At 41.1% G+C, this 27,515-nt stretch overlaps 2 protein-coding genes across 4 annotated transcripts in view; both read right to left on the bottom strand.

Annotated features, from left to right (window-relative positions):
• Window positions 1-1,136: 1,136 nt before the first annotated feature.
• The window catches only part of LOC311038291 (long-chain fatty acid transport protein 6), a 43,775-nt gene continuing 17,396 nt past the window's right edge, over window positions 1,137-27,515 (bottom strand). The window contains exons 5-12 of one of the 3 annotated variants that reach the window (XR_014600044.1): window positions 27,260-27,384; window positions 24,727-24,921; window positions 22,345-22,435; window positions 20,659-20,857; window positions 4,743-4,840; window positions 4,506-4,636; window positions 2,433-3,834; window positions 1,137-2,359 (exon numbers count right to left, since the gene is read on the bottom strand). Coding sequence is in view for 1 of the 3 variants with exons in the window: in XM_084047715.1 (XP_083903841.1) it covers window positions 3,658-3,834; window positions 4,506-4,636; window positions 4,743-4,840; window positions 20,659-20,857; window positions 22,345-22,435; window positions 24,727-24,921; window positions 27,260-27,384 (1,016 nt within the window). In the remaining 2 variants the exon portion in view is untranslated. Of the gene's footprint in view, window positions 3,835-4,505; window positions 4,637-4,742; window positions 4,841-20,658; window positions 20,858-22,344; window positions 22,436-24,726; window positions 24,922-27,259; window positions 27,385-27,515 lie in introns of all 3 variants that reach the window. The other 2 variants (XR_014600045.1, XM_084047715.1) reach the window with 2 other exon arrangements.
• On the bottom strand, window positions 19,261-19,689 carry LOC311038292 (proteasome maturation protein-like; the record flags this gene model as incomplete). Its single annotated transcript, XM_084047716.1, has 1 exon — window positions 19,261-19,689. The coding sequence occupies one exon, from the start codon at window positions 19,687-19,689 to the stop codon at window positions 19,261-19,263; it is 429 nt and encodes a 142-aa protein (XP_083903842.1).

Genomic DNA, 27,515 nt, shown 5'->3' with positions numbered 1-27,515 from the left:
CCTTATGTCCCCGTCAAGGCATTTTTTACTATTTTGAAAAACATTTAAAAAAAAAGTGAAAATAGACTAGTTGTGAGCTTGTAGATCGGCTATTTGAACTATTTTAAAATGTTTTTCAAAATAGTAAAAAGGGGCAAAACAGTTAAGGTATAAGGGGTAAGGCAGCGTGAAAGATATGGCCCCAAGTGTCCCTGCTTATTCTGAATCAGACCAGTGCTCTTGTAAAAGAAGCCTTGTTTGTTTTTTTAATCAAAAAAGGTCATGTTGGACTGTTGGTTCTCAATGTGGGGTTCAGGGTCCCCTAGGAGTCCTTGGTGGGGTTCCAGGGGGCCCACAGCTAAATGATTGATTGTTAGGAACCAAATGGACCCTTATTGGTCTGTTACTCTGAGGGCGTAGATTAGAAATGGAACCAAATGGACCAGGTCTTTGAAGTGAAACATTTTCAGAAGCAGTGGTCTAGCCTCAGTGTGGGAAGCACTGCATGTTGCAAAGTCACTGACCCACTTTTCCAGTCAGTTAACGGCACAAGGGACCGTGTCGTCACTTCCTGTTCATTGTAACGGACGCGTCCCTCTGGATTGGACAAAAAAAAAACAGGTGGGCGGGTTGATGTTTATCTGAGAAGAGACACACATGTTTGCCCCTCCAGATGCATTCACTTTATTTGAGAAATGCTAAGACATTGACTTACAAAAGACTGACATTTATATCATATAGAATCTAATTTACAATTGAAATAATGGAACAATACATCAGACTTTTTTAAAAACATTTTGTACATTTTGTTTAGAGGAATGAATGCTTGATAGCTTGTGCTTTATGCTGGTGCGTCATATTTAAAAGAGAGAAAGGTCACATGTTAGATTAAAAAAAATATGAATCTGTAAACCAGAATATAAAAAATATTTCACTGTTACAATAAAATCTTTCTAGCCTGCTTTTATTATGATTTTTTATTTTATCTACAGCAGTGGTTCTCAAACATTTTCACGTCAAGGACCCCCAAATTGATATGTATTTGTGTTATTTGGTGGTGGACCCCCATCTGAAACGATTTTGTGCAAGGAGCCCCCATTAGAGAAGATTTAAAAATGTTAAAAAATCATTCCACATTTTTCACAATTCCACAATTTTAAGTTTTTTGAGTGGTGCCAACCACTCCTATATCTGATTTTGTCCGTGTGTCCGTATGTATGTATGTCCAATAAACAAACATTGATGACAACATCAATACAGGGGTCAATACGGGGCTCATCAAAGGCACCACTCTCTTCACACAGGGTGTGATTTTTTATTTTCAAATTGCTAAATATAAAATATACTTAAAGTGGTTAAATTGTTCCTAATCTTTCTGGGGACCCCCTCGAGGATCCCTGGGGGTCACTCCCCAGACCCCAGTTTGAGAACCACTGATCTATAGTGTTGTGCTATGATAGTTTAATGCCTATCTGGAGGTAATAAAGAAAATAATTAAGTTAAGAAAATATCTCTTTCATTTTCCTTTTTATAAAGGTCTGTCTTTGTAATACAACCTGCCCACTCTGAAGTCTGTCCTTTGACACACACACCCAAACAGAAAACCTTGTTATCATTGTGATACCCATAAATAGGAACTTAAAGTTGCACTATATAACTTTCCTGTTCTACCACGGATTTGAACCCAAGTCTTTTTGTTATTATTTTTTTTAAACCACTGAGCTAATAGAGCCTGTCTACTGTCTCAGTAGAAGAGCAGGGAGACCAAATACAACCACCCCAATTGTATACGCTATATCGTATTAAAGAAGTGGCCGTGAAATGGTTGTTGTAAAAAATGTTGTAAAGAAATATGTCACTGAAAGATTATAACAAAAAATACTTTTTCTAAAATTGGAATATGACTTTAAACTGCATTTGATGCATTTTGATGCTGGAGTGATTCATTTATGTTGGCACGTTTGTAAACATTGGAGTGAAAGTGTTCTCCGTTGCCGTCGAGCGGAAACCTTGTATCGCCATATTTCAACTTTTTACATTTCTTCAGAAATCAATGCCCTACAAGCGTGTCACACTAAAGTAACTTAAATAGCAATATCTACAAGCTCACATCGTGACACGTTGTGAGCTTGTAGATCTGCTATTTTAGAATATTTAGGATACTTTAAATGAAAGTAGTAAAGTGTGTCTGTGGGTTTTATAAATATTGAGTCAATGAGAAGTATTAAAAAGAGCTTGTGACTAAATAATATCAACTGGAGCCATTGGAACACGGGTTCTTTTTGACCATTTCATGAAAAGTAATACTTTTGGACATACAAGTTTTCTACACCACAGCAACGATTATACGGACTGAGGGCTGTAAAAAAGTGAAGGATTCCTTTAAATACATTTTAAAAAAATTGCTGATCGGACATATAAACGTTCGAGTGTATGTGCCCCGGCATCCATACTGTTTGGAAAACGTTTCGCAGAAAACAGCCTATCTACAAGCTCACAATGCGTCGATCAGCTATTTTCTGCGAAAGATATCTAATGTAGAGCGAAAACAGAAAAGCCACCTGTAATAGAGCCCTGAGGGACTCCGCTCAACAATAGGCTCTACAGCAGCCATATTGGGAATGAATTGGGCCCCTTCCTTACTTCCTTCACAGGTGTTACCAATGATACTAATTAAGGCTCGGTTCCATTTAGTGTGGCATAGTGGTTGTCTTATTTTCAAGGACCCCCTTAACTCAGAGTTATACACCAACCATAAGGGGCCATTTGGGAACCACAATGGAGTGTTTCTAGTGACCAGAACAGAGCCTTCATTAGTATCATTGGTAGCACCTGTGAAGGAAGTAAGAAGAGGCCCAATTTCTTTCTAATATGGCTGCTGTGCATAGAGCCTATTGTACGAAATTTCAGACAAACTAATGAGACTGCATGGAATGTTAGGAGAGTGCCCCATCTAGTGACATAGCACTGGTACTACGCATACATATCATTCTCAGTTTCATCACCATGTATGTTCTATACAGCGGTTAAACGTTTACTGGACGTCATTAGTTTCGACAAACTTCATTCTACATGTGTTTAACCCATTAAGGGAGGCCGAATCTAAAAAACGTCTTATAAATCCGTTTTTTTTTCTGAAAAAAAAAAACGTATGTTGCTATATTAGTGGTGTTCAAACTTTTTCATGTCAAGGACCCCCAAAATTATGTGTTTGGCCGCAAACCCCTCCATCTCAAAAATATTTTTGCTCCAGGGACCTCCTCCAGAAGCAAAGATTTGAGTTAAAAATGTTTGTTTTAAAATATATAATATATATTCAAGGATTTGCAAAATTTTTCACGATTAGCTAAAATCTAAAATGACACAGATGCTCTCCCAGTTTTAATGGGTTAATAGAAGCATAATTGACGGAGGTTTGGTCGATGTCCGCCATGTCAATTCTGGAATGTTGTTGCGGTCGCAGTAACCACGTTGCATTGTGGGACATTTATAGCAGCGTAGTGTCCACTGTTGCATACTGCAATATTTCAGGAAACTAGTATGCATTTCACCTACTATTGAGTAGCTACTGAGCTTTCGAACATACTAAAAAGTCTCGCATACTATTTTGGCATACTAAAAATCGCACGTTAGTATGGCATTTCGGACGAGGACGCGGGGTCACTGTCACAGAGGACGCTACAGTTTGACCTGTCCGTTGATGATGTCGTGGTACACAGATGGTGTTAGGGAAATGTAGTCCTTCTGGGACACGTCCAGGAAGTACAGAGGACTGTGGACGGAGTCGGGGTTGAACCCCTCTTGGACCAGCGTCTGCTTCCGTTGCTTGTATGTCTCCGTCACGTCCAGAGACTCCTGACCCACAAAACACATTCAGACAAAGAATGATGCTTCACCCATTAGGCCTGTTACACCTACTTATGAAATATTATTTAAATATACTGTTCATATATTTAACAAAGGTACTGTATAATATACTGTCTAATTGTCACTTCTTTTTTAAACATTACCCCATGGACCACCTGTAATGATACCATGGACCACTAAGTGGTCCGTGGACCGCTGGTTGAGAAACAGTAGGAACAGTAAAACAATAGGCTCTATGCACAGCAGCCATTTTGGAGAGAAATTGGGCCTCTTCTTACTTCCTTCACAGGTGTTACCAATGATACTAATGAAGGCTCTGTTCCATTCTGGTCAAACAGAGTCAGGGTGCTGATATTGCACATTTTAAAAGGTGTGTAACTCTGAGAGTGTACAAATGGAAACAAATGGACCCTTACGGGTCCATTTGGTTCCATTTGTACACTCTCAGAGTTTGAGAACCACTGTGCTACTTGAAATAGAACAAAGCCTTCATTAGTATCATTGGCAAAACCTGTGAAGGAAGTAAGAAGAGGCCCAATATCTTTCCAATATGGATAGGCATAGAGCCTATTAAATCATTACTATCTGAAATGTAAAACATGAGGTCAAAACAAAATAAAACGAATGAAAAACTATAATATAGGCGTAGTCGTACGTACCTGTATCCTAAGGAACCAGGGCCAGGAGTAGGCGGGCAGTGTTCTCACTAAATGCTGGTGGAGCATCACGCCGTCCAGCTTGTGGTCTGCTTTTAAAACCACGGCTGCCATGCCTGCTCGACCTTCATATCCTGTTCACACAGTGGAAACACCGTTTCTCTCATCACTGCAAAATGATAATGACAGTGACCGTGTCACATTGACAGTACGTGTGGTGACGTTTGTCGGGGTACAGACCTGGGACGGTCACTCCATAAACGTTGACCTCCTGGATGAAGTCCACGCTGCTGAGAGCCTCTGACACCTCCGTGGTGGAGACGTTCTCTCCCTTCCACCTGCAACAACACACCACCACCAATCAACACTTTACCTCTGAACCTCATGGCATTCTATATTAGGAATAACCGCTTGAGCATCTCAGTTTTAAGGGGGTCCAAAAGTTAATCAAACAAATCAATTTAATCAATATATATATATTTTTTAATAAAATATAAATACAATATTTTGGGGGGGAAATCTTGAAATTCGAAATCTATTTTCTATCTATTTTTGAGCGGATCCTGCTCTATACCTGACTTTGTCCGTGTGCGTACGTCAACGTTCTGATTGGTCAGGTGCGTCAACAAAGTGATTGGTCAAGCTTCACGTGACACATGGGTATAAACACATTATAAACACATATCGATGACAAAAAGTATGAAAGGCGCCGCTACCTTCACACAGGGTGTGATTTTTTATAGTTGGTGTGAGCTCTGCCATCCACATGACTTAGAACAATTTTTAAAACTATACTTTTATAGTTATTATAGTTATAGTTACAGTGCTCAGTGTGAACGGCCCTTTATGGGGTCTTGAAATTTAAATGTTTGAGAACCAGTGGAGGTATGCCAATTCAATGTAGTACTGTAGTTAAAACTGGTTGGAAACAATTTATGGTAGATAGATAAAAAAAAAATCTAATCATATGGATCTTGGGATCCACATAGAAACGTTGTGGCTCTGTGGATCTCTGACTTATGTGACCAGCCTGTGACATCAGACATCTGTGACATCAGACATCTGTGACATATGTGACATCAGACATCTATGACATCAGACTTCTATGACATCAGACATCTGACATCAGATATCTGTGACATCGGACGTCTATGACGTCAGTCATCTGTGACATATCTAGCGGAGAGTAACAGGTTCAGATATCATAGCTAGCTAAATGTTCACTTTTGCATATTTCATTTGTAGAGGTACTAACCCCGTTTCCAACTCTTCAAGGACAGACACTTTGTCCCCAACCAAAGCATCTTGTCTACCAAACAGAGCCTCTCCGGTAAAACACATAAATGCCCGAAAAGGACAAAACACCTAAAGGCCAACAACAGAAACCCAGCGTCACTGACGCAACGTCCTCACTTCCCCCTACCGGGCCGGTAGCGCGGGACAAGAGCGGAGCTCTCGCCGTGTCTGTGCGCGCAACACCCGGCGCCAAGCGGACCGCCATCACGCGCGTGTCCCCGGAGGCGGTGGGGGTTTCCATAGCAGCGCCCCCCGCAGACGGGGAGGCCAACGCGGAGCTGGTCAGATACCTGGCTGAAGTCCTGGACGTGAGGCGGACCGACGTGTGCGTGGTTAAGGGGAACAGGTCCAGAGAGAAGAGGGTCACACTGAAGTGTTCTTTGACTCCACTTCAGGTCCTGGACAGACTCACACAGGCCGCCGGCTGATACGGCTGTGGGCGATACTGAAGTACATTTACTTGACGAATATGGCACTTGTGTGCGACACGTCGTAAGTAATAGGCTCTATGCACAGCAGCCATATTGGGAATGAATTGGGCCCCTTCCTTACTTCCTTCACAGGTGTTACCAATATTATATACTACTAATTAAGGCTGTGTTCCATTTAGTGTGGCATAGTGGTTGTCTTGTTTTCAAGGACCCCCATAACTCTGAGAGTGTACAAATGGAACCAACAGGTCCATTTGGTTCCATTTGTACACTGTTACGGCCCTAGCCGTATGGTTATATTATGTGTGGTTATATTTTGGTTATATGTCTGTGCTATGTGTGGCTTGTGTTATATTGTTGTCTTTCTGTGTTCCATATAAGGTCATGAGTGGTGGTGGAAGCTGTGAGTCTGAGTCTGGGTGTGGTGCTGGTATGAGTGAGTGAGTGATTGCCTTCCAGCTGTCCAGATTGACAGGTCCAGCCTCTGGCCCTGTTCTCCTGCTTCCATTCGTCGCCCCTTTGTCTCCGCCCTAGCCAGGGCTGGCTGTTCTCTGAAGCTCACCTACAAAAGCTCATTCTGCTCTGTCTGTCATGGGGACTGGTTGCTCTCACTTGAAAGAGCTGCAGAGATTCAATCCCTCTGTCTCCCCGAACCCATGTAGCCTGGTCTGATCTGTTCTGTTTTGTTTTGTTTCTGTTTCTTTGCCTTCTGTTTGTTCATTTGTCCATCAGTGACTTTTGATTCAATCAGTTATTTTGTTTGTTCTTTAGCTACTTTTTGTTTGCCCTTCAGTTATACTTTTCAGTTTCTTAGTTTAATCTATAATTTAATTATAGTTAAACTTGTTGCTTTTTGCCCAGTATTATTTTGAGTTAAGCATTATCTTGTAACTATTTGTCCACTTCCATTATTTCTTGTATTTAGTTATTCACTCGCCTTGTAGGGGTGTTTGGTCTTTTTGTTGGTTAAACCACTTTGTTTTTGTATATTCTTTAGTTAGGTAAGTAAGTTTAGTAAATGTATATTTTTCTTTTGTTAGGTTTAGGTTAGGGGTAATTTTCTTTATTAGGCAGCCTTTTTACAAATGTAAACCGGCACCCTGAAGTTCTTTGGCACTGGTGAAAAAAAGACAAAAAGAGTTTGAAATCTCTGCATAAAAAAAGGAAATAAAAACAATCCATTTTTGAAAGCGACTTTGTCCTCCATTATTATGTCACCTCCCCTACCCTAGACAGGGGGTCGTAACATAATTTGGGGGCTCGTCCGTTCCAAATTATAAAAAAATATCGATCCAAATTATAACATAATTTGGGGACTCGGCTTGGTTCAAAAGTTTACCCCTGAAACTTATTCCTTTTTTGAGGATTATTTGAATTTGGTTTAATTCGTTCGTTTAACAGGTTGCATGGGTTTGGTTAGGTCCTTCTGGGTTTCGTTCGATCTGGTGAGTAGTCAAAACTTTGCTCCAGTTGTCTGTTTTGGTTGGCAGGTTAGGTAGAGTATTTGATTAATTGTAATGTCCGCGGTTGAACCAGATGAGGTTGCATTAACTTTCCCAACTTCTCCCACTCTAGACAAATTAGATAAATGCACTAAAATTGAGTTAAATTTGATTGCTAAAGTCTTCAAAATTTCTGTCCCATCGGGTGCCAATAAGGCCGAACTAAGGTCTCATATAGAGGAAAAACTTACTGAAAAAGGGATCATAGAGCGTGTAAGCATCGGGCTGGCGGAGAATATGGCTGGGCGTTCGGGTGAGAATGTGGAGGCGACTGCTGACACAGGCTCCCCTGCGCTCACTGAGCTTGAGGAAGGAGAGGCTAGTGTCTCACCTCAGGACTCAGAGATAGATCCGCTTATAGCTCGTACCAATGCTGGGGGGGACTCACATAGTCTAGGGCTGGCCCTCCGCCTCCGAGAGGTGGAACTCGCAACAAAAACCAAGGAGGTTGAGCTGATGCAACTCCGCATCAGGGCCGCAGAGCTCGACAGGTCACCTGCCCCCCAGCCCAGGATTTCGGGATGCTCTCAGGATTTCAACATCAGTAAGCATATTCCTTTGGTACCGCACTTTAAAGAGACAGAACTCGATTCGTACTTTGACACTTTTGAACGCATTGCAACCACGGTGAAGTGGCCAAAGAACATGTGGAGTTTATTACTGCAGTGCAAATTAGTGGGAAAAGCTCGGGATGTGTGTGCAGCCTTAACTGTTGAGGAGAGCCGCAAATATGAGGTGGTAAAAGAAACCATACTAAGGGCATATGAGTTAGTGCCGGAGGCGTACCGCCAAAGGTTCAGGTCCTGTGAGAAAACTGCCAACCAGACTTATGTAGAATTTTCCAGGGAGAAAAGCGGCAATACGCTTCGATTCTTCAACGACATCAGCGCCAGCCTGTCCAGAAGACGCTCAGCATTCTCCGCCGTCATGGCCAACCTCTACAAAAAGAATGCTGCATTCAGGCTACTCCACCCGTGTCGATTAAGGATAAAGAAAGATGATCAGGTTTATTTCTTCAACACGGCCGACGAGGCACAAACATTTTACAACCTACACTGGGGTGAGTGACTTACAAACACACAGAGGACCAGGCGATATGACAAACTATTTGTGATTATGCACGGCATACATATTATATGACTGAGACACTTATTATGGAGATAACCTATCTAAGTTTACTAGCCATTCTTCTTTTTATTTTATTTTATTTTTCTCTTAAACATAACGCACCGCAAAGAATACAATTGCACTCGCCTCCTGTGCTGCGCATGCATGCACGCGCTGCGCACACAAGCACGCGCTGCGCACACATGCAAGCGCGCAACGTGCACACGCACACACCGAGCGCTCAATGGAACGAAGATCACACAAGGGGGGAAAAAAAAGGCAGAGCGCAACTACACGGACAATTGACTATCTGTTACTTTCTTAATGAAGATGCCTTTACATTCGCCCTATTTCTATGACACTCTAAGATATACGGACAATTATACTGACAGTGTATGACAAACGGTGAAGACATTAGACCTCGTGACACCGCCCGCAGCAGTCACACAGAGCCTCGTAGCGAGCGAGAGAGACACACACACACACACACACACACACACACACACACACACACACACACATACACACACACATACACATGCACATACACGCACACACTTGTGCGCGCGCAATGTCCATTGGGGTGATGCACACGTGAAAGGAATAAGTCTGAAACTGTGTGTATATATATATATTAGTGTCTGTTATATCTCCCAATGAAGATGTTGTACTCACATGATGTAAATGATTACGCAACAGTATACTTGCAAAACTAAAGAAATCAGCCATAGAGTGATAGTGTATCCATGCATAGAGGACTGCCTTAACTGTTCTGATACCATACGCCTGTGCAGAGCTGCCAGTTTGCACGCGTACTACACACACACACACACACACACACACACACACACACACACACACACACACACACACACACACACACACACACACACACACACACACACACACACACACACACACACACACACACACACACACACACACACACACCCTTTCTCTTGCATTGTAAATGATGATGTTGATGGTTACATTTGTTCTTTTCTCTTTTCCTCCCTCTCTGTTGCTTTATCTTCTCCCTTTTCTTTTTCTTTTTCTTTTTTTTGCATTCAAGGGAATAAATGATAAATCAAAATTGTATTATGATCAAAATGCTGACTGAGACATTTTCTATAATATTTCAGGTGCCAAACTCATTGAATCCGATGCTATGTGTATTACAATTTAAGAGTTGGGTAAGAGTGTACAAGACAGCTGCCTATTAGATAAGAAAGACAGCAAACTATAGATTATTATTTTTACTTTACTCTTATTTCTTATTACACTGCGAAATGGAAGCAAAAATGCACACAGACAGCAGCTTGGCATTATAAGGCAAACTGTACCCATCCATCTGACATGGACATCTTTTTTTCTTTTGCATTAAAGGAAACCAATGCTAAATCTAATGTGCATTATAGTCGAAATGTTGACCGAGTCATTATCTATATTATTTCAAGAGTTCTGAAACTCCCTTGCCAAACCCATAGTACCCGATGCTATGTGTATTATAATTCAAGAGTTGGGTAATGAGTGTATAGCGCACCTGCCTATTAGACAAGAAAGATAGCAAATTTCAGATGATTATTTTTACTTTATTTCTATTTGTTGGTGCACTGCGAAACGAAAGCAAAGATGCATACAGACAGTAGTTTGGCATTATAAGGTAAACTTTACCCATCCATTCGATATAGACATTACTTACTTTTCTCATTACACAGGTTAAAGTTAAGCAACGTAAATTTGACTTAGAGTCTCTGTGAGCGGTTGATCGTTTTTTTTCTTAAATACTTTAATTTAAATGTATTGGTTTCACTCCCCCCCCCCCCCCCCCTATTTGCCTGTGCCTCAGCGTGCCCACAAATAGTTGCATTTATTTCTACTCACTTTTATGTGAAATGAGTGTATCCGAGCTTGAAAACAGTTATTATAACTCATTTAATGAGAGATCCACCGTCCTAGTCAGAGTTAGGATAATGCACCGGTGGTATAACAATTGTAAGCTGCAGTTCCCCATTTTTGTTTTTCAAGGGAACTTAGTATTTCAGTTCGTTTTTGTCTTTTTTGTCATTAGGGGTTTTTGTTTTGTTTCTTTGTGCGTGGGTCACATCATGGGTCCAGTTTTCTCAATAATCATGTTCATTGAATCTTATACAGTGTCAGGTACAATATCATGGCTGCTTACTTTCTTGTTCTTATATCCCTTTTTCAACATAATCTATGGCTCATAAGAAAAACAACCAGATGAACAGTCCTGACTGTTCTGTGAGGATGCTTAGCTGGAATGTAAGGGGTTTGAACAGTCCAGTAAAACGATGTAGAGTGCTTAATCATATCAAAACCTTAAAAGCAGATATTATATTCCTACAAGAAACCCATTTAAAAAATGAAGATCATAAAAGACTTAAAAACAAATGGAGTAACCAAATCTTCCATTCAAAATTCGATTCAAGAGCCAGAGGAGTGGCGATTTTAATAAATAATCAAATCCAATTCACAGTTTCAGAAATAAAAGCAGATGTAAATGGAAGATACATAATTGTGTCAGGAATACTGTTCCAAACTCCAGTCCTGCTAGTTAATGTCTACGCCCCTAACTGGGATGACTTAGACTTTATGAATAGACTTTTATCTAGCCTTCCAGATTTAAACACTCACAAACTCATCTTTGGAGGAGATCTGAACCTAACGATCAACCCTTTGCTGGACCGTTCAAACCCTAAAAGCCTATCTGTTTTAAAAATGTCCAAATCCTTATCAACATTTATGGAAGACAGTGGATGTGTTGACCCCTGGAGGTCACTAAACCCTCAGACTAAAAGCTTTTCATTTTTTTCAAATGTCCATCAAGCTTTCTCCCGTATTGACTACTTTTTTATAGACAAATATTTTCTTAATTATGTGACATCAGTAGACTATCTGGCGATAACAATCTCCGATCATGCACCACTTCAGCTAGACATCTCATTTCCTCTAAACATTAAAACACGCCCTCCCTGGCGCCTGGATGCTTTGCTGCTTAGAAATGAGGATTTCTGTAAAAAAATATCTAGTTCTATTGACAACTTTCTGGCTGAAAATAAATCTGATTCGGTCTCTGAATCACTTCTGTGGGAGACGTTAAAGGTGGTTTTACGCGGTGAAATAATTTCTTATTCATCCCATGAAAAGAAAAGAAAAAATAAACGTTTTAAAGAACTCACAGAAGCAATATCAACAATTGACAGACAATGTGCTATAGACCCATCTCAACAACTTTTTAATAAAAGGATTAGTCTTCAATCAGAGTTTAACATTCTCTCTACCACGAATGCAGAGAGAATGCTATTACAATCTCACGGCTTAACATATGAATATGGAGACAAAGCCAGCAGGCTACTTGCACATCAGCTTAAACGACAAGCAGCCTCACGATTAATCCACCAAATTAAAGATGAGTCTAATCAAACTATTTCGGACCCCCAAAAAATAAATGATGTGTTCAAATCCTATTACTCGACCCTATATACAGCACAAGAAGTTAATGAAACAAATATGAAGTCTTTTTTAGACGATCTTAATTTTCCAACTATTAACGTGGAGGGTAAAAACAATCTGGAGAAACCGATAGAGCTTAAAGAGATTGTTACAGCAATTAAATCATTGTCTAATGGCAAGGCTCCAGGCCCAGACGGCTTTACAACTGACTTTTACAAAACATTTATTGACAAGTTGGCCCCCATTCTGCTAAACGTTTTTAATGAATCACTCAAAAATAAGTCTCTACCGCTAACACTCACACAAGCTACTATAACTCTTTTGCTAAAAAAAGACAAAGAACCCACTGAATGTGGCTCATATCGCCCTATCTCACTTCTAAACCAGGAACAAAAAATATTGGCGAAGGTTCTAGCCCAACGCTTAGAGTCTGTCATCGCCCAGATAGTCACACCAGACCAAACAGGCTTTATTAAAGGCCGCCACCTGTTCTTTAACATTAGAAAGCTGTTGAACATCATCTACACATCGAACGCGCTTCTCCCTCCAGAGGTCGTTATATCACTGGACGCAGAGAAAGCGTTCGATCGTGTAGAATGGCCTTACCTTTTCTCTGTTTTACGTAGATTTGGCTTTGGTGAAACATTTGTGTCATGGATTCAGCTGTTATATTCAAATCCACTCGCAAGTGTAAACACAAACGCATCGCACTCTTCCTTCTTCCGCCTAGCTAGAGGCACACGCCAAGGTTGCCCGCTATCAGGGTTACTCTTCGCTGTTGCAATCCAACCACTAGCCATTGCGCTAAAAGATTCTCAAATGATCCAAGGTATTACTCGATACGGGAAAGAATACAAGACCTCCTTGTACGCAGATGATCTTTTACTTTACATTAAAAACCCAATACAATCAATCCCGGCCGCTGAAGCTATACTAAAGGAATTTGGCTCGTTTTCCGGCTACAAATTAAATCTGAAGAAGAGTATATGCTTCCCCATTAACACCTCGGATCAACAAATTCAACAAAAAGATACCACCTTCCAACTATCACACGCTGGTTTCAATTACCTAGGAATTAACATCACACCAAAATTATCACTTCTTCATGAAGCCAATTTTGTACCATTGATAGCAAATATAAAATCTGACTTTCAACGTTGGAACAACCTGCCTCTATCACTGGCGGGAAGAGTGCAATGCGTAAAGATGACTACCTTTCCTAAGTTTCTGTACCTAGTCCAGTGTCTTCCAATATTTCTGCCTAAATCCTTCTTTAAAACTATAGACCAACTCATAACTAGCTTCATCTGGAACAATAAAACCCCTAGAATTAGTAAAAAAATCTTACAAAGAAGGAAGATTGACGGAGGTTTAGCCCTTCCTAACTTTTTAAACTACTACTGGGGAGCTAATACTCATAAAATAAATTACTGGCTACATGCACCGGACATAGACTGGTGCTCCCTGGAACTTCAATCGTGTCAGGTAGCCTCACTACCAGCCCTAGTTTACTCATCTCTTCCTTTATCTCCCTCCCGTTACTCACTTAACCCTATAGTTTTGTCAACCCTAAAAATTTGGATACAATTTCGACGTCACTTTAAATTTACCTTACCATCTATACAGGCTCCCATTAAAATGAACCACTTATTCACTCCTTCTACCATAGACTCGTCATTTAATAGGTGGTATGATGCTGGACTTAGGTGCTTTAAGGATCTGTACATGGATAATATATTTCATAGCTTTCCGTCTCTATGTTCTGAATTCAATCTGTCCCGTGATAACTTCTTTAGATTTTTGCAGATCCGTCAATTTGTAAAAGATACATTTGGTTCATTCCCACACCTTCCTAATAATCAGAAGTTGGAAAAACTGCTCCTGATCTCACCAACGGAGAGTGGATTCATCTCAGAGAGCTATACATTTATTTCATCGTTAACTGAAGTTAATACACAACGATTAAAAAACAAATGGGAGAGAGAATTGAGGATGGAGCTGACAAATAAGTGGTGGGCTGATGCGTTGTATAGAGTGAACGCAACTACCTCCTGTGCACGGCTCAGCCTAATCCAACTGAAAGTAGTACATAGATCTCATCTTAGTAAAGCCAGGGTGGCTGAAATGTACCCTGATGCTGACTCAAAATGTGACCGCTGTGCTCAGACACATGCACACCTTACACACATGTACTGGTCCTGCCCACACTTACAACTGTTCTGGTCACTTGTGTTTGACACCCTTTCGGAGGTCTTAGAAACTGCACTGCAACCCTGTCCACTGCTAGCTATATTTGGCACACCAGCAAATTCTTTACAATTTTCGAATCGAAAGTTAGATATTATTGCCTTTGCAACTCTCTTGGCAAGAAGAAGAATACTACTAGCTTGGAAATCTCCAAAGCCACCCTCTCACTCAATTTGGCTAAACGATGTGATGTACTTTTTAAGCCTAGAAAAAATTAAATTCTCTCTTAGAGGAACCACTGAAGGCTTCTATGAATCATGGAGACCTTTCATTGAATACTTTAATAATCAGACCTCTCGAGAGTAGAAAGCTCCGTAGGCAGCAAGTATATCGGTCAGTGGATTTCGGTGTATCTCCGTTGGGTGTATGTGACACAATGACAATGGCTGTGACCCATGATGTGACCCATGACCTTGCTTGTACTTTTATTTTTTTTTAGTACTTAATCTCAGTTACGTCGTTGTTTTGTTTTTTTTTGTTGCTTATTTGTTGTTTTTTGTTTGGGGGGGATTGCATGTTGTCTTTTGGCTTGTCTTGTTATGTAAAAAAAAAAAAAAAAAAAAAAAGAAAACAATGGGGGTGACTATACGCAATGATTGTGTATGCAATGATTACTGTAACACTACTGAATTATCCCCAATAAAAAAGTGTTATAAAAAAAAAAGAAAAGTGTCTTATTTGACAAATGGTGCACTGCAAACAAGGTATTGACTATTCACCAGCTTCGTGATTTGGTATTATTAGAGGAATTTAAATCCTGTCTACCTGAGCGTATAGTTGTCTACTTAAACGAGCAGAAAGTGGATAATGTGGTTAAAGCTGCGGTGTGTGCCGATGAGTTCATTTTGACACACCGATCTGTGTTTTCTGCTCCCTCTGCACGCCGCAATCCCATGGGCGGCAGAGTGGGGGGGAAGGAGGTTGAGTATTTGCTAGATAATGGCCTTGCCATTCCCAGCTCTAGCGCATGGAGTTCGCCTTGTCTGCTCGTGCCAAAATCTGACGGCAGTCAACGCTTCTGCACAGATTACAGAAAGGTAAATAATGTTACCAAACCTGATTCGTATCCTCTGCCTCGCATGGAGGACTGTGTAGACCGTGTTGGTGCTGCTAAATTTGTTACAAAACTTGATTTACTTAAAGGGTACTGGCAGGTCCCTTTAACTGCTCGTGCTTCAGATATCTCTGCCTTTGTTACCCCCGATGGTCTCTATCAGTATACTGTGATGCCATTCGGACTCCGTAATGCACCTGCAACGGCTTATGCACAATGTGTTAGCTGGGGTGGAAAATTGTGAGGTGTACCTCGATGATGTTGTTGCTTTTTCTGATACGTGGCCTGAGCACATGCACACTCTTGGTTTAATCTTCGGCAGGTTGGCGGGCGCTAATCTGACTCTAAATTTGTCAAAGTGTGAATTTGGTCGTGCCACCGTTACGTATCTGGGAAAAGAGGTAGGTCAGGGTCAAGTTCGGGCCATTGATGCCAAGGTCAAGGCCATAGTGGACTACCCTGTACCTACGTCACGCCGTAGTCTCCGCCGTTTTCTAGGAATGTCGAGCTACTATCGTGCCTTCTGTAAAAATTTCGCTGATGTAGTTGCTCCCCTTACCAGTTTGACCAGTGTGAAAAAGCCTTATGTTTGGTCGCCTGCTTGCCAGCATGCTTTTGAGTCCTGTAAGGCTCTTCTTTGCAGCACTCCTGTCCTGGCTGCCCCAAACTTCAAAATGCCTTTTAAGTTGGAGGTGGATGCGAGTGGAAGTGGAGCCGGAGCAGTACTGCTGCAGGAGGATGACGTAGGTATTGACCATCCAAACTGTTATTTCTCAAAGAAATTTAATGCACCTCAGAGTAATTACAATACTATTGAGAAAGAGGCTCTCTCTTTATTGCTTGCTCTGCAATTTTTTGAGGTTTACGTGGGATCTAGCCCATTGCCTGTAGTTGTTTATACTGATCATAACCCTTTGGTTTTTCTGAGACAGATGAAAAATTCGAATCAAAGGCTCATGCGATGGTCATTACTGGTACAGGATTTCAACTTAGAGATTCGTCACAAGAAAGGAGTTGATAATGTCTTGGCAGATGCCCTTTCTCGTGTTTATGCCCCAGCTTAAGAAACTTCTTTTTGGGGGGGGGGGGTTTCTTTAAGGGGGGGGGGTGTTACGGCCCTAGCCGTATGGTTATATTATGTGTGGTTATATTTTGGTTATATGTCTGTGCTATGTGTGGCTTGTGTTATATTGTTGTCTTTCTGTGTTCCATATAAGGTCATGAGTGGTGGTGGAAGCTGTGAGTCTGAGTCTGGGTGTGGTGCTGGTATGAGTGAGTGAGTGATTGCCTTCCAGCTGTCCAGATTGACAGGTCCAGCCTCTGGCCCTGTTCTCCTGCTTCCATTCGTCGCCCCTTTGTCTCCGCCCTAGCCAGGGCTGGCTGTTCTCTGAAGCTCACCTACAAAAGCTCATTCTGCTCTGTCTGTCATGGGGACTGGTTGCTCTCACTTGAAAGAGCTGCAGAGATTCAATCCCTCTGTCTCCCCGAACCCATGTAGCCTGGTCTGATCTGTTCTGTTCTGTTTTGTTTTGTTTCTGTTTCTTTGCCTTCTGTTTGTTCATTTGTCCATCAGTGACTTTTGATTCAATCAGTTATTTTGTTTGTTCTTTAGCTACTTTTTGTTTGCCCTTCAGTTATACTTTTCAGTTTCTTAGTTTAATCTATAATTTAATTATAGTTAAACTTGTTGCTTTTTGCCCAGTATTATTTTGAGTTAAGCATTATCTTGTAACTATTTGTCCACTTCCATTATTTCTTGTATTTAGTTATTCACTCGCCTTGTAGGGGTGTTTGGTCTTTTTGTTGGTTAAACCACTTTGTTTTTGTATATTCTTTAGTTAGGTAAGTAAGTTTAGTAAATGTATATTTTTCTTTTGTTAGGTTTAGGATAGGGGTAATTTTCTTTATTAGGCAGCCTTTTTACAAATGTAAACCGGCACCCTGAAGTTCTTTGGCACTGGTGAAAAAAAGACAAAAAGAGTTTGAAATCTCTGCATAAAAAAAGGAAATAAAAACAATCCATTTTTGAAAGCGACTTTGTCCTCCATTATTATGTCACCTCCCCTACCCTAGACAGGGGGTCGTAACATACACTCTCAGAGTTACACACCCACCATAAGGGGCCATTTGGGAACCAAAATGGAGTGTTTCTAGTGAGCCAACATGCACAATATCAGCACCCTGACCAGAATGGAACAGAGCCTTCATTAGTATCATTGGTAACACCTTTGAAGGAAGTAAGAAGAGGCCCAATTTCTTTCAAATATGGCTGCTGTGCATAGAGCCTATTGCCGTCGCTTCAAAATGACCCCGGCTGGGCAAAGAGGGTTCCCAGTTCCTTAAAGCAGGGGTCGTCAAACCTCTTCAGGCTGAGGACCCCTCAGCTGAAAGGGAGATGAAGCTAAGGGGTACATATTGTATAAAATTGAGATTTCATGGATAGATTCATAGACTATGTGTTGGATTCATGTTAATGTGTATATTTTCAGACATTTAAACACTTAAACCATCAATACTTAGTAAACTTGACCTTTGGCTCTGTAATTGGTCTGCTCTTTTTTTCCCTCTACACCAAACCTCTTTGCCGAGAATAATCCCCAAGTTCAAGTGGTTCATAGAAATATAAATCACAATGATTTGGCGACCCTCAGAGTCCCTCGATCGGGTTTGCCTTAAAGCGAACCCGACCGATTCCTCCGTCCTCCACTCATTCGGAGGCAGGGCTATGGCGTGAGGAAAGGATGCGAGTGAATGACACGACAATGAAAGGGGCTACAGGGTGGAAACCATGTATGTTCAAAGCTGTTACTTTTCAGGAAACGGACAAAAACAACCTGTGTGCCAATGGATCTACGTAGTCATTATTTAGTTACAAGCTTGTGTTATTACTTTTTATTGGTTCAATATTCATAAAACCCACAGACCGATAGACTTAAACCACTTTAACTGTTAATTAAAAAAAAAAAAAAGGAGCAAAAATAGCAGACCTACAAGCTCACAACACGTTGCACTTTTGTGAGACACAAGGACGTAGGGCATTAGTTAATGAAAAAACGAAAAGTTGAAATAGGGATTTTTAAGGTTTCTGTCCAATAGCAACAATTTGCAAGGAAGCTTCCGATGACTCCTATAGGAGTGACCATGTTGGACTCCTTGAACACACGTTCCTGGTTTTGGTGACTGATATTGTCCTAATGCCTGAGGGGGCCGTATTTTTTTTTACAATTACTTATTACTTACCTATTCATTTCTTATCTTATTTTTGTACATTTTAATTACAGAAAAAAAGTATAGTGATTAAATAAAAGTGAAATACTCGTTAAACCACTTGAACCCCAGCATGCCTATTCTGGGGGAAATGTTTCCCAAGAATAGCAGTCGCATTGCGTCTTCAGCTATTGTTGGCAGAGATTTGGTGTAGACGGAAGGAGTCGTTTCACTAAGACCTGCTATTTTCAAAAGTTTTGAAAAAGTGTTTTAACACAAATCTCTTCGGGGGGCGGGGGTCCCTGGCACAAAAAAAACTTTCAGATGGGGGTCCGCGGCCAAATATATATCAATTTGGGAGTCCTTGGCACAAAAAAAGTGTGAGAACTACTGGTTTAAGTGCTTTAAGGAAACGAAAACACGTGTCGGTCCAGAACGTTTCACAGCAGTCCCAGCTTGTGCTCGGTCATCCTGTGCGGGTCCCCCATCAGCTCGCTCAGAGCCGGGTCGTTGAGGAAGTCCTCGAAGCCGACGCTCTCGTCCGTCCCGCGGAGCGTGTCCAGCGCCAGGTTGGCGCTCGGCAGGAAGGGCAGGCGCTGCATCTTGCCGGCCGCCCGGAGCTCCATCTGCAGCCGCAGCGGAGCGTGGAGGCCCTGCTGGTTGCGGAGGGTGGCGAGGTGCAGCCTCTCCCGGTTGAGCTGGAAGGCCTTCTCCGGCAGCTCCAGCGCGTGACCGGGGAGCAGCTGGTTCTTGACGCCGGCGAAGCCGCCGCGCAGCGTGTCCTGGACGCCGTACGCGGACACCTGGGGACCCAGGCCTGCCAGCGGGACGCTGTCCTTCAGCTGGGAGTGGAGTCCTCGACTTTCCATGGTTTGTTTTTCTCTGCGGGGCTTTGCTCCTTTGCGATATATCTCTGGCTCTTGGCTCTGGCTGGTATCTGTCTCTCTCGCCTGAGTGTCTATTTGTGGTAAAGCGCTTTGGAGGACGGCGCCATATAAATGCAGTCCATGTGTCATTTATCTGTGACGTATGACATGACGCAATGACTCCAAATTTGGGCAATGTTTCAGCCCTGTCAAAGCCCCATTGATCTCCCTTATGAAATGAACGTTAATTCACATGAACCCTGGAGTCCCTATTCTCGGGGGCGAACGCTCGGCGAAAGAAGCTGATCTACGAGTCCACAACATGTTATATGAGAATGCCCATATATGGGCCTATGCTGATGACATCAGGGATCTCAATATGGGCATAACATGGACAACAGACAGATACAGAGATCTCCATACATGGGCACAAACGGAACACAGACAGACAGGCATGACGGGTATTGTGTGACCGGGCAGGGCATGCATCCCCTATTTGCGTCGTTCCCGAGTAGATCGGTGCACCAGTCTAGTTTGTTTCATTTTAACCCATTAAAACCGGGAATGCATCTGTGTAACCACTTTAACCATTATTTTATACTTTGGCTATTCAAAAATACATCTACATCTGCGGTGAGTTTGTAGATCTGCTATTTTTGAAAAATCGTGAAAATGTTTGCAAATATTTGAATATTATGTGTTTTTTTAAAGCAAACATTTTTAACTCAAATCTTTGCTTCCCGGGTGTCCCTTGAACAACATATTTTCAGATGGGGGTCCGCGACTAAATACATATCATTTTGGGGGCCCTTGACATGAAAACGTTTGAGATTTAGAAGACATTTGTAGAATTCGCAGAAGCAAAGATTTGAGTTACAGATGTTCATGATTTTTCTAAATATTTTTGAATAGCCAAAGAAATCTTTAAATGACACAGATGCGTTCCCGGTCTTTAAAGTTGAGTTAAGTTACCTGAACGTGTCTCCGAGGCGGTCCCTGAAGTAGAGGAAGTCCCGGTGGTCGTGCAGCATGAGGTCTCCAGTGTTGAAGTAGACGTCTCCGTCGCGGAACACGTCCCTGATCAGCTTCTTCTCCGACTGCGTCTTGTTCCCCGCGTAGCCCAGGAACTGGTTGGTGGCGGACAGCGGAGCCACCAGGAGACCAGTCTCTCCTGCAACACATGAAAAACATAATCGTCGCTGACTGTCGGGAGGAAAACTCATATCATTTTTTTTAATGTATTTTCGTAAATTAACGCCCTTCTTAAATCGTACTACAGTGTCATACAGAAGTAGCAAAAATAGCCGATCTGCAAGCTCACAACGTGTCCCCCCCTAGGGGTTCCTGGCCCCCTGTTGAAGACCCATGCTGTGGTTCTCAACCAGTGGTCCGGGGACCATCAGTGGTCCTTGAGGGGGTTCCAGGTGGTCCCCAGCTAAATGATGGAGAGCTGTCAACCAAATGGACCCTTATAGATGTTTAACTCTTGAGAGCGTAAAATGAAACCAAATGGACCCATTACGGGTCCATTTGGTTTCATTTTACGCTCTCAAGAGTTACATTATTGTTAAACATCTGCATTGCTTAATTTACAAGAAGTCTACACAATTAGAGAGTGTAGAATAATTGTTATTTTGATCAACGTTTGCCTGTTCTCTCTCCTATGGTACCAACATCAATACAGCATGGAATTGTGAACAAAATCTTAACCAACGACACCAAAATATTCTAAGTCTTGGGTCTGAGAGTCTAAATCTCATCAAATGGTGGTCCGTGGCTCAAATGGCGAATAAATAATGGACCTTGATATGAAAAAAAACACTGCTCTATAGCAATGATTAGAATATAGAGCTTTAACCTTTTAACAGACAAACCTTTAAGAATATTGCAACACACAAATGAACGCACGTACATGAACAGTGGCGGTGATGGTGATCTGGTTATGATTTTAGCCAAATTTCAGGTGGATATGTCACTGATGATTTTATTCTACAGAGCTTTCATAGGGTCTGTTATTTCATTTGCTGCCATTTGTTGGTATGGAAACCTTGGCGTTAGACAGAAAAATGCCCTTAACCCATTGGGACATGAAGCCGATTCTACATGTCTCCTAAATCTCAACAGTATTCTGAAAAACGTATGTTTCTATATCAGTGGTGCTCAATCTTTTTCATGTTAAGGACCCCCAAAATTATATGTATTTGGCCGCGGACCCCCGTCAAAATATTTTGTTCCAGGGACCCCCCAGAAGCAAAGATTTGAGTTAAAAATGTTTGCTTTAAAAATATATTATGTTTGAAGATTTGCACACATTTTCACGATTAAAAAAAAATAGCAGATCTACAAGCTCATAGCGCGGCACTCGGTGCCGCGCTATGAGCTTGTATATCTGCTATTTTTGAATAGCCCAAAGTGTAAAATAATGCTTTTTAGCTCAAATCTAAAAATGACACAGTTCCAGGTCTTAAAGGGTTAACGGGCAGGAGGAGCAGGAGGAGGTAGCTATTAGTAGCTATCATTATCTGGATCTTGTGATCATGTCTACAGTATGTCTATGTTTATGTCTTGTGTATGTATGTTTACTGTGTCTTGGAGTTTCCTATTATCTGCTGTAACATAAATTGCCCAGTTTGGGACGTAATAAACTTGAACTTGTACCTCTTTGACATCGTACACATCTTCCAGTGTCGGTGCGGACGGGTTCATATGTCTCTGCATCACATAACAACAGCTCGAAAGGCATATTTAGCTGAAAAAACAAACAAACAGAGTATTATTAACACATCGGCTGCCAAGAACGCAGATCTGCGTTCATTTGCGCAAAAGCCCGTTCGCTGCCAAGGACGCAGATCTGCGTTCTTTCAAAAAAAAAATCTTTCAAAATAAAAGTTTTTTTTTTTTTTTTTTTTTTTTTTTTTTTTAAACCCAAAGACCAAGGAGATATGACTTACCGAAGATTTAGACTCCCAGACACTTCCTTGTAACTGAAAACTTAAAAATTATGTATCTCGGCTCCTAAGTGCTTTTTTTTTCTCATTGAAAAAGTCTGGCAGCCTACTGTAGGGAAAAATTAAAAAAGCTGGCAGCCAATGTGTTAACTGTAAAGTGGCACAAGACATTACCATTGCATAATGTGTTACCCACATGAACCTTAGCATACCTATTCTACTCTATACTCATATTATGCTCATTTACAATATGGTACCATCTCTGTCTATTCACTCTGTGTCTCAGAGGAGGGCTGTGGACAGTTCAGAAACACGCATACCAGTGACATCATCGGGTTGGTCATTTCAAACAATATTTAAAATGTTGTATTTTAAAACGTATTAATGCGAGAACGATGGCTTCTATTATAGCATGCTAACTTCCCAGGAATAGAAAGCCTGCAGTTTCTATTAGCTTGGATTTCCACAGGCAAAAATGGTACCATATTAAAATGAGTATTAGTGAGGACCAAATAAATGACAACATGACAGCGTTGTGAGCTTGTAGATCTGCTATTTTCGGCAAAGAGATTTGGTCAGCTAAGTATATCGTTGCTGTCAGGCAGAAACCTCGGATCTCCATATTTCAACTTTTTTATGTTTTTCTTTTTTGTAAATGAATGCCCTATTTCAGGGGTGGGCAACTTTGATGATGGAGAGGGCCTTTTCCACCCTCACTCCAGAGGGCCACATTGCTTATAGGCCTGCTGTTGGGCAGAGACGTACCTCTTATCTCCGTTTTTCAATTTTTTTTCGTATATGAATGCCGTACTTCGCCATTGTGACACAAAAGTGGCAAAAATAGCCTATCTACAAGCTCAAAACGCGTCGCGGGAGCTTGTACATCGGCTATTTTTGCTATTTTTGAATTGGAATCCAGATTCTTTTTAGCTATTTTTTAAAATTGGAATCCTGAAAAGTAACATTTTTGCATTTCAAATGCTTTTAGTTATACTTATGTTAACTTTATGAACTTAAATACAAATACATTGGACATAAAAAAGACAATAGAAGTTTAATACTACTCATTAAGCCACTAATATAGACTTAAGTAATTAAAGCGGGTCATGTTTGCATGTTTGGAATTGTAACAGCTGAAATCAATAATATATCAGTATTCCGATATTAACCTGCGGGCCGCATTAAGTGAAGAGGCCCTATTTCATCATACAAGAGTGTCGCACAAAGGTCGCGATGCGTTGTGCGCTTGCAGATCTGCTATTTTCACTATTTTAAAAGGTTTTTAAAACAATAAAAAAGGAACGGGTTTTGGACATACAAGGTTTACATCCGACAGCGACAATATAGGGTTTAAAGGGAAAGTTCACCCCCCAAAAAAAACTTTTTTCCTAAGGATTAGTCCCATGGAGACTTGAATTCATGGATATCTTTCTGTTTTGAATTTGATGACTATGGTAGGTAGTGGTTCCGGTAGGAGACACAAAGGAGACTCTTTGTGTCTCCTACCGGGAACCGCTGCCGGTCATCAAATTATTGGCTTAGGAATGCGACAAAAACAAAAAAAAACACCCCCAGTGTGAAGAGAGTGGTGCCTTTGAATTAGTGTAACTGGTTGCATCCTTGTGTTGCAATCAGCTGCAGCTGTTGAGGCCGTGCTCAAATGGACGGACCCACACACACGGTCAAGAGGCTCTATTCACAGCAGCCATTATGAAGACATTCACAGGTGTTACCAATGATACTAATGAAGGCTCTGTTCCATTCTGGTCAAACAGAGTCAGGGTGCTGATATTGTGCATGTTGACTCACTGGAAACCTTCCAAATGGCCCCTTACAGGTGTGTAACTCTGAGAGTGTACAAATGGAACCAAATGGACCATTTGGTTCCATTTGTACACTCTCAGAGTTATGGGGGTCGTGGAAACCACTGTGCTACACTAAATGGAACAGAGCCTTCATTAGTATCATTGGTAACACCTGGGAAGGAAGTGATAAAATGGCTGCTGTGAATAGAGCCCAGTGTAGGAGTGGCTGGCACCACTCAAAAAAATCCATGAATTCAAGTCACTCTTAGCCAGAACTCCAGACTCACCTTGTTGAAGTAGCTGGCCCGCCCGATCGGTCCCACCTCGTCCGTGTAGTTGAGGAATCCGATGCTGGCCTCGGTCAGGCCGTAGCCTTCGCGCACTCCGATCCTCCCGAATCGCCGGGTGAACTCCCTCCACACGTCGGCCCGGAGGCCGCTCCCCGCCGCCACGCGCACCTTGTGAGCGCGCTCCTCCAGCGTCTGACCACGAAAACCAGACAGACATTAATTAACCTCATTAACTCTCTCAGTGCCAATGAAATGTAAAAAATATGTTCATACTGTGCCAGCAATTCTTTTTTTTTAAATCAGAAAAAAAACTCGGGATATCTCGTTGTGTGGCACTGAGAGAGTTAACAGTGGTGGAAAATGTACTCACATTTTTTTACGTGGAAGTATCGATACTGCAGTAAAGAAATACAAGTAAAAGTCCGGGATTCAAGATGTACTGTACTTGAGTAAAAGTACAAAGGTTTTGGCATCAAAATGTACAAAAAAGTACCAGACGTAAAAGTACTCATGCAGAATGTTCCATTTAAAATTTTTCAAATGTTTAAAAAGCTTTTGAAAATAGCAGATCTACAAGCTCACAATGCGTCGCGGTGCGACGCATTGTGAGCTTGTAGAGCGGCTATTTTCCAATGGCCGAAATGTGTAATAGGCTGAAGTTGTTAATGTATGTTTTGTAATAATAATCTAAATCTACAAACTAACTAGTAACTAAAGTTTTCAAATAAATGTAGTGGAGTAAAAGAACAATATTTGGATCCAAGATGTAGTGGAGTAGAAGTAAAAGTATTGGAAATTGGAAATACCTCAAAATTGTACTTTGTACAAAATTGTACATTGGCTATTCAAAAATAGCCAATGCTAAAATCTAAAATGACAGACGCTTCCCCGCTTTGACATGAAACCAGACAGAGATGTACGTAGATAGAGGCTGTGACGATTACAACGTTTAACTTGGCGATTAATTGTCATACAAATAGTCTTTGCATTGATTTGAACATTGGAACATTATGGATACAAATGTTTTTCTGTTTGCCTTTTAGGCTTCGTAATGAAACTTTGCACGGGGCAGATATGACAAATAACTTAAATATACAAAGAAATTACTGACATATTTAATAATTGTATACTTTCCAAAAAGAAAGTTGCGGGGAAATAGCTGATCTACAAGCTTACAACACGCTGTAAGCTTGTAGATCAGCTATTTCAGCTTTAATTTCTTTGCCGACTATGACGATTATGCAAAATAATTGCCGATTAAGCCAGTCAAATTCAAAAACAGCAGATCGACAAGCTCAAAACGCGCTGTTTCGCGCCGCGTTTCGAGCTTGTGGATCTGTTACTTTTGGGGGTGTTCATTTACGGGTGTTTTGGGGGTGTTAATTTACGAAAAAAACTAAAAAATATGTAGATAAGAGGTTTCTGCCCGACAGCAATGATATATAAATAATAATGAAAAGAACAAACAGGATAAACAGCTTCTTTCCAAGAGCTGTAACCTGTGTTGAGCCCCTACTGACAATGACTGAAAATGACCTCTAGGCGTCAGTGTTGGTCCACATTGAACACTATAGGTCACTGTCTCCTTTCAATGCTTATCTTCTGTGGTGGAAACTGGAAAGTAACCAAGTACTGTACTTAAGTACACTTTTGAGGTACTTTTTATATATTTTGGGTTAATCCATTCAATCCGGGAACACATCTGTGTCATTTTTAGATTTTAGCAATAACCATTATTTTATACATTGGCTTTTCGAAAAATAGCAGATATACAAGCTCATAGCGCGGCACCGAGTGCCGCGCTATGAGCTTGTAGATCTGATATTTTTGAGAAATCGTGAAAATTTGTGCAAATCTTTGAGTATTATATTTTTTAAGCGAACATTTTTTATTTATTTTTTTAACTTTGTTTATTGGGTTTTTCACAGCAGGATCCAGCATTAAATGCATATGATCAGGTGCATAAAAAAGCTCCTTAGAGCAACCAATAAAATACAAAAGATCGGTAATCACTTTGAATTATCTTTAAGCGAACATTTTTAATTCAAATCTTTGCTTCTGGGGGTCCCTGGAACAACATATTTTGAGATGGGGGTCCGTGGCCAAACACATATCATTTTGGGACATGGAAAAGCTGCGAGCACCACTGATATGTTGATATGTTAGGATTTAGAAAACATTTTTACTAGGCATGTATTTGGCCGTGGAGCCCCATCTCAAAATGTTTTGTTCCAGGGACCCCCAGAAGCAAAGATTTGAGTCTAAAATGTTCCCTTTAAAAATATATAAATATTCAAATATTTTGTGTTTTTTTTTGTATCAAGCTATAAGCTTGTAGAACTGCTATTTTTTGAATAGGAAAAAAAAATCTAAAAATGACACAGATGCGTTGTCGGTCTTAATGGATTAATTACCCACAGCCCTGCTAAATGAGTGTGTGTACTGTATGTACTTCTTACTGTAGGCTGGTCCACACAGCTCTCCTATGTGTGTGTATGTATGTATATATATAGATGTATGTACTTCTTACTGTAGGCTGGTTGATGAGGTATCGACACAGCTCTCCTATGTACAGGAACACAGTCACTTCATGCTTCATACAGTCCTTCCAGAACTGGCCGGCAGAAAACTTCTTTTTTAACACACAAGTAGCACCTGTGTGACCCGGGGAAGAGAAAAAAAAACATACAAAGAAAAGAAGAATTATGTTCGCTGTTGTTGGTTATTTCACAAACAACTTTGTGACAAATGTCAATTAAGACATTACTGTCTTCATAGAGAATATT

The sequence above is a fragment of the Gymnoscopelus microlampas genome (assembly GCF_963454915.1).
Source record: "Gymnoscopelus microlampas genome assembly, chromosome: 21".
NCBI classification, from domain to species: Eukaryota; Metazoa; Chordata; class Actinopteri; order Myctophiformes; family Myctophidae; genus Gymnoscopelus; species Gymnoscopelus microlampas.
This window is presented reverse-complemented; position numbering and strand designations above follow the sequence as displayed.